Genomic DNA, 7272 nt, shown 5'->3' with positions numbered 1-7272 from the left:
TGAACATTTAAATGTGTGTCACGCCCAATGATTTTAATGTAGCAATTTATTTAGATTAATTCATGGGTCTTGTTTGACCCGTGAAAGACTTCCATGGTTGAAATGTTGTGATCCCAAAATTCCAAGAAAATAATGAAAAAACTCGCTCATGTACAAACGACCAATACACATGTCTTCACATAAAATCAACGGTCACATAAATGTATTTTTAATTGTTACTTATTACAAAAATACTTAAAAATAACAACTAAGCAACATTATCTAGTAATCATTATTTGATGATGATCCTCTCTGAAAGGTCCATCTTTTGATGTGGTCTATAATGCTTCGTTCTAAGACTGGGATATTGTTTAGAACTTCATTCTCTTCATACTTCAAAATATGAACCAAAAATCACTTCCTCAGTTCAAAATCATCCTAGATATGCATTATATAACATTGTAATTTAAAAAAACACGTGTGACGTGTGTAGAAACGAGCATGGTGTCAGCATTTACCTTCGGTACTAGAAAATGTAGCGTCCCATCATGCCATGAGTGCATTAAGTTGAAAACCAAATAACCAGACATGGACTGCATGTATGAAATGTTACATGCGAGTTGAATGAATCAATTAAATTGTGATGTATTGACAAGATTATTACCTGTATGAGTTTGTGGGAACAACAAGAACTTTGCGTCCCCATATAAAAATGTCGTCCTTCAAGGCAGGGTTGCAGCTTAGAGTGCAAGGTTTAGATCGTTGACTATAGTTTCAAGAATATACTTTACGAAAGTGGGTATCGAAAGCGGGTCCAAAATAGAAATAACTTTTTTATGTTGGCCCAAGACAAACAATAAAAATAACCCAAGAATATCACAATGCAATAAAATCTACAAGAATACATGCATCTAGAAATACATCAATCAATATCATTTATTAAGACCAAATAAACAATTAATTTGAATTCAAATCTTATCGTATCACACTCTAGCAAGCTAGACGTCATGGCACGCCAGTATCCTCACAGCCATGTTAAAACAACCAGGATCCATGTACTCATTTTTTTAAATATGTTCTTTACATGTCTCAAGTTTAAACTGATAGGGTAAGGTTGAGAGCTTTTCACCCATTCGCTCTTGTGAAATGAGAATTTTGTCAATTATAATTATACAAGAGTAATAATTTATTAGAAACAAAAATAAACTGGTAGAATGTGTCTTACTCTAGCAACGGGACATCATCAACCATGTTGATGAACAAGCAAAGTTCATCTATTAACTCATCATTTGTTGGAGTGACAAACGGCAAAATGATAAATGATCATGAGATGAGCTCAACTTGTGGCGATGAGTTGGATGCTTTGGGTTTGTTAGGAGGTGTTTCGACGATCATACAATGAGTAGGATCTGTGTTGGTTTCATCATCATCCAAATCTCGGTTTCTTATATCGTCATCATTGAATTCTGAGTCGACTAAAATGACACATAATTTTGTTCTAAAATCTGCCATGTGAACCTAAAGTAAAGCAGTAATAAAACTTAGTTTTCAAATAATGATACAACACAAAATAATTAGTATCAGGATATGATGCAAAATATACATGTTCGGGAGTGTCGGACAAACTATCTCCCGTGAAGTACTCCATGTAATTTAACATCGAGAGACCACAAGATGACCTAGATATTTTTTTGTTATGCTTAATAACAAAAATATTAATAAAAATTATTCGTATAATAAAATGATGATAACTGAACCACACAGCCATACCGGACACGCTCAATGGAAAAAGAATTGAACACTTGCCGCTAATATAAATCAAATGACCAAAAGGGCTATGAATAAAGGAATTGAATTTTTGAACACATTTTTTATATAAATCAAATGAACAAAAGGGCTATAAATAAAAAAATGAATTTTTAATGCATAATTATTTAGAGAGGAACCCATATAAATATTCTTCACTGAATGTGTTGTCAATCATATATATTAAAAATGAAACAAAAGAGACACGCCCGATGATCCATTTGGTCGATGATCGGTTTAGTCTGGGTGGCGTAATTAGGCCACAGAAAAGCAACCAGAGGTCGGATTTTTGTAAAAAAACAGAGGAACACTAATAAAGAGCAGCCGGTAAAAAGTAAAATAAAAGAAGGAGCAACAGGATAACCCGTCGCACTTTGTTTTCTCGGTTTCTCCAGTGGTGTGCGGTGAGATCGTGAAACACTATCACTTTGCTTTCTCCACTCATGACTTGATTCCTCCGCCAGCATCCTCCTCTGTAGCACGACGCCTCCTCTGCAGCACGCCGTTCTCCGGCCACGGCGATGCCCGGCGGCCCCTCTCCCCCAACCCACACCACCAACACAACCACCACGGCCTCGCCCCGTCTCGTCCTATCCCCACCATAGCCCCGCCCCGCCGGCCCTTACCCCCACGACGACCTCTCCCCGCCGGCCCTTATCCACACAACGGCCTCTCCCCGCTAGCTCCTGTCACCACCGCGGCCTTGCCTCGCCGCCAACCCCGCTCATCTTCCCTAGATCAGCTCTGCCCCCGCCATCGTACTGCCCAGAGCAGATCGAGATGCGAGCTGCTGTACATGATGTGGGAGGAGGCATCTCGAATTGGACCGAGATTCAGTCCATTGTGCCCGCCGTAATCATCGCCCCCCGTGCTTGGCTCACACAGTCGCTCCGGAAAGAGTTCGCAGCTTGTGTACGTGCTCGGTTGCTGAAGGTATAATGTTCGATTAGATGTTGTTAGTGCACCTATGGTTATCAGTGGGGATTTAGTCAGGTGACATTTTTGAGTCAACCATGTTGTGACAAAGCTAATTGAGTTGTGGATTTGAATCCCGGGTGGCTTAATTTGTCACAATCAGCTGGCTATAATTGATGTTGAGTCATTTTTTGTGGTGGTTGCTTGATTCCTGTGGTATTCTCAGGTTGTAATGTCGCATTATTACCGGCACTAAGTAACAAAGAGTTCCAGGGTCACAAGCAGGTTGGTATCTGCACTATTTGTATCAAAAATACATCTGGCTCCATCATTTGACATCTGAACTTTACTGATGCTTATGCCATTGTATGCACAACAGGCGCCTTCGCCACATTGTCATTCATTTGTGAGATGTTTCTATTTCTCTATGTTGGCATGGATGATATAGAGTAGTGGAAGAATGTTAGTGAAACACATACAGGTATGCTATCTATCTGCTTCTTTCCATGCGAGGAGTAACATATTTGTTGTTCAAATCTAGAAATGGTAACACATTTTCTATACTATATGCAACCCAATGAAATGTATGGCCTTGAGCTTCATTATTTAGGCCAGATCTCATGTGAGGTGGTCTGTCAATTGCATTGGCATACCAAATCTGTTAATGAAATGTGCTTCAGGAGTGCTAAGCAGTGAAAAAATAAACATAACAACATACCAAATGTACCCTATTAAGCATAAATGGTTTGAGTTATATTAGGAGGCGTACCCAGTCGTCTGAAGACTGCTCTTAATATATTATTCTCTTTTCCATGTTGTAACATTTAGATCAATCCACTTACTGGATTTTAATTCCATGTGCTCGGATGCATATTTGAATAAATCATCCGGTCCTTCTAGCTGTTGTACCAACAAATGAAAAAAGTATGAGCATGAAAAGTGAGAAATAAGAGGAAAAATAGCTTCTTATGAAAAGATGGGTCAGTAGGACTAACTACTGACCGTATTAGTGAAGTCCTTGCGGTTCATTGATGGGCCTAGCGAGTCGACACTTGAACACATAGTTTCCTGGCATTTATAACACATAGGTACCAGTGAACGTCGTCCATGTTTATTGGAATGAATATCTGAAGAAAATGATTATTTTAGTTGTACTCCTATGTGGACGAACCGGTCGTTCTCGTTGTAATTCATAGAAATATGTAGAAAAGTAAGACTAGCCATATCATTTTCCAAAATACTCTTTGGCTCTGTTTAATACCCATGCTGGTGTGGCATCTGTGTCATCTGAGGACAGATAGCAACCGATCTTTATCATCTTAGAGATGCATGCACTCAATAAGAACACACTTCCACCTGACCTTACTCGTAGATGCTCTGTAGGTAATCACAATCTTCATCAGCTATAGAAATTGAGTGACTGTAAGTTAGGAAATCAAAGATTGGATATGCAGTGTTTCATGTAGCTGGCATCACCTGTGTGGGATTGTTTTTGTTCTATCGTTGTAATGACTACTGTAGATTTGGCTCGACGCCGTTTGTCACGTAGGCTTTGTAATATACCTTGTCTATGTTGCTCATATTGGCCACTTTCCATCCGCCTCTTGAGTGCTTGTTTTGCTTCTGTATAATAAGTGTTAATTAGGTACAAGACAACATGAGCAAAAGTGTTTTGTCAATCAGATGTACGGTGTAAGTGTCAATTAAGTATGATAGATAATATGAGCCACAATTGAGTACCATATGGAGTGCTGCATCTGTAGGCTTGAAGTGGCGGTCGTAACACAGTCGGTTGGGAGGACTCAATGTCAGAGTCGATATTATGGACATTTTCCTTGTTAGAACCAACACTGTCTGGTGTGCTCTTAATGAATTTGGAGCATGAAGTGGAGTTTGATCACTCATTATCATATCAACAGGTATGCCTGCATCATAATTGTATGTACAATGTCAGTTGTTGAGACACAAACTAAGGTATTATGTTTGACAAGAGAACACATGACCTTCCGCAGCTGGGGTGTGTCGTTGTGGGGTGACAGCAGACTGCGCACTGGGCCTGTCCACAATGTCAAAACATGTCCAAAAGAAGACTTGATTAATACGACTTTACTTGTGATTCATGAAATGTATGAGAAAATGGAGTAACCAGGCGACATGGCCACGGGTGGCTTTGATAGAGTGTTGGTTACATTTATAATAGCAGACATAGCTTTCTTAAATCCCTTGCCTCCTGTCATAATTTTTTAGTATTGCATCCCTTTTTACCTCTCCCATTCCCTTTGTCTCTTTAGTTCTTTTGGATCTGTTTTTTGACCTGTGAGGCAACGATATATTTTGGATTTACAAGATTGAAGTACGTAAGAGTACATGATATATGTATTTACCTGAATTGTCGTTGCTTGTCAGGTCCTGAAAGGGAGTACGTGCCCCACTATGCTCAAAGGATGCCATATTGTCAACTCAGTTTGTCATGCAGATCATGATGTACTGTAAGTATCAAATTTCATAGTACAAATTATAGATTGTCAGATTAAAAGAGCAATTTCCTTTTGTCTTCTGCCTGATCTCTATACTTGCGAATTCAAATGATCTAACCTATGCACTGGCAGGTCAGAAAGTAGTCATATGTCCTCGAGATGCTACGGGCCACACGGGGTGATGACACCGCAGGTAGGGCAGCACGCCGTTGTCGAGGACGACCACCGGGTGGAGGACGTCGCGACCACCAGGGACGGCAGCGGTGTGGCGATGAAGGCGGGGCGAGGAAAGGTTGGGCAGCAAGGCGGGTCGAGGAATGACGTGCACCGGGGCGGAGGACATTGCGGCCACGAGGGGCTAGGGCGGCGTGGCGACGACGGAGGGGCGAGGAGAGGTAGGGGAGCAAGGCGGGTCGAGGATGTCTACCGGGTCGAGGACATCGCATACACCAGCGCTGATCACGGCGGTTCCTGGCGTGGTGGCGGCGTAGATCGTGGAGGTGCTGTTTAATTCCCAGGAGGTGTCATCGTGGGGTTGTGTAACATCCTGAATGGGGGAGTCTGCCGGCAAAACATTTGTTGTGAACCGTTGATTTGATTGTAGTATGGTTGATGTAACGTGGACAGTTGGATGGTATCAAGTGGGTCTGATCGGACGTGGGGGGTTATCCCGTGTGCACTTTCTGGTGTGGATGTAGGGGAAGTCATGTTTGGTCTTTTAATAGTAGTAAGATAAAGATTAGTCGCGAAGAAACATGGTCGTCGTCGTAGTAACGATTTTCATTGCCGGACGTAGCAAGCGGAGACGACAATTGCATCAAAAAATGTCATCGTCGTCAATGACGGTTGTAACTTCCCGTGCAGGTCAAAACATATACATCGCTGGTTGTAGCAAACAACCTCATCGGTTCCAGGAAAAAAATGACACCATGGTTCCAACACTTCTTTTGTTGGTTGCAGCATCATGTCGTAGCACGGTCGTCGCCAGTTGTAGCGGCGGCAGTCACCGGTTCCAACAAAATTGCATCGCCATTGCAGCAAAGCAACATCGCCGTCACGACCGTCGACCTTTTGTTCCAGCAAATCCGTGCATGGTTGCAACAAAAAATAAGTCGCTGGTAGTAGCTTCTGCCATCGCCGGTTGCAGAACTCAAAGTCGTCGGTTCCAGCAAATGTTCAGCTCGTGGTCGCCGCCATTGCAGCTTCTTTGCCATCACCGGTAATAGCACTGCGGCAAGGCGCAACACAGTTTTCCAACACCGATGGTCGTCGTTTCCCAACCGCTGATGAATCATTGTGAAAGTAACTTAGCGAGATCCTCGTGTGTCCTCATGAATGTTTTAGTCATTATAAGAAGCACAATCGGCTTGTCCTTAGCAGCAATAAGGATTTGGCCACTTGCTGCACTTTATTAATTTTGTTACTTGTTACCTTGTTACTATTTATCTTGCTATCAAACTATCTTTATATCATTTGCACTGAAACCTTATCGAAAACGCTTGTCAATTTCTTCTGCTCTTCGATGGGTTTGACACTCTTATTTCTCGAAAGGTCTAAATTGACCCTCTATTCTTGTGAGTCATCAAGACTCTTTTCTAGCGCCATCGTCGGGAGTGTAGTGTTCTTGGTAAGTGGAATTTGGTAGGGACAACTTTTACCGTATGTGTTATATTTTGTTTATGTTTACTACTATGGGAGATAATCCTTTAAGAGGCTTGTTCGGGATGACTTCTCCACGTTGATGGTGTCCTGGGCTAGTGGGTACTCACCACGTTGTCTCTCGACCAGGTGGACCGGGCCGAGGACCCCCATGGCGGTTCACTCATGGGCCACTTCGAGCAGCCATGACGCATACAAGGAGGATTCCACAAGACTTGGTGATCAAGACAAGGACTCCTCTGAAGGAAATATGCCCTAGAGGCAATAATAAGGTTGTTATTTATATTTCCTTATATCATGGTAAATGTTTATTATTCATGCTAGAATTGTATTAACTGGAAACTTAGTACATGTGTGAATACATAGACAAACAAAGTGTCTCTAGTATGCCTCTACTTGACTAGCTCGTTAATCAAAGATGGTTAAGTTTCCTGAC

At 41.7% G+C, this 7272-nt stretch overlaps 1 protein-coding gene and 1 long non-coding RNA gene across 11 annotated transcripts; one reads left to right on the top strand and one right to left on the bottom strand.

Annotated features, from left to right (window-relative positions):
• Positions 1–196: 196 nt before the first annotated feature.
• On the bottom strand, positions 197–1926 carry LOC123188697 (uncharacterized). Its single transcript, XR_006495110.1, has 3 exons — positions 644–1926; positions 498–572; positions 197–372 (listed from the first exon to the last, which is right to left on the bottom strand). It is a non-coding gene; the product is annotated as an uncharacterized lncRNA (long non-coding RNA).
• Positions 1927–2176: 250 nt separating this feature from the next.
• LOC123188695 (uncharacterized) lies at positions 2177–5894 on the top strand. Of its 10 annotated transcripts, none has more exons than XR_006495106.1 (6): positions 2178–2718; positions 2927–2985; positions 3080–4619; positions 4713–4826; positions 5107–5189; positions 5310–5894. XR_006495106.1 is itself a non-coding variant. In XM_044600926.1 (6 exons), exons 4-6 carry the CDS (start codon positions 4506–4508, stop codon positions 5686–5688), a joined length of 576 nt encoding a protein of 191 aa, XP_044456861.1. In that variant the 5' UTR covers positions 2205–2718; positions 2927–2985; positions 3080–3181; positions 4464–4505; the 3' UTR covers positions 5689–5894. The 10 variants fall into 10 exon arrangements, 3 of the variants coding, with proteins under 3 accessions (XP_044456860.1, XP_044456861.1, XP_044456862.1); XM_044600926.1 differs by lacking the exon at positions 4713–4826 and having other exon boundaries at positions 2205–2718; positions 3080–3181; positions 4464–4619; XR_006495108.1 differs by having other exon boundaries at positions 2177–2718; positions 3080–4826; positions 5315–5894.
• The last annotated feature ends 1378 nt before the right edge of the window (positions 5895–7272 follow it).

The sequence above is a fragment of the Triticum aestivum genome, chromosome 2A, assembly GCF_018294505.1.
Source record: "Triticum aestivum cultivar Chinese Spring chromosome 2A, IWGSC CS RefSeq v2.1, whole genome shotgun sequence".
Classification (NCBI taxonomy): Eukaryota; Viridiplantae; Streptophyta; class Magnoliopsida; order Poales; family Poaceae; genus Triticum; species Triticum aestivum.
Note: the sequence above shows the minus strand (reverse complement) of the source record. Positions and strands in the feature narration are given on the sequence as shown.

Coding starts and splice junctions, on each gene's coding strand:
- LOC123188695 (XM_044600925.1), top strand. CDS start 2,566: ATGCGAGCTGCTGTACATGATGTGGGAGGAGGCATCTCGAATTGGACC. Junction 2,719..5,106: donor TACGTGCTCGGTTGCTGAAG/GTATAATGTTCG, acceptor GTTGCTTGTCAG/GTCCTGAAAGGGAGTACGTG. Junction 5,190..5,309: donor CATGCAGATCATGATGTACT/GTAAGTATCAAA, acceptor ATGCACTGGCAG/GTCAGAAAGTAGTCATATGT.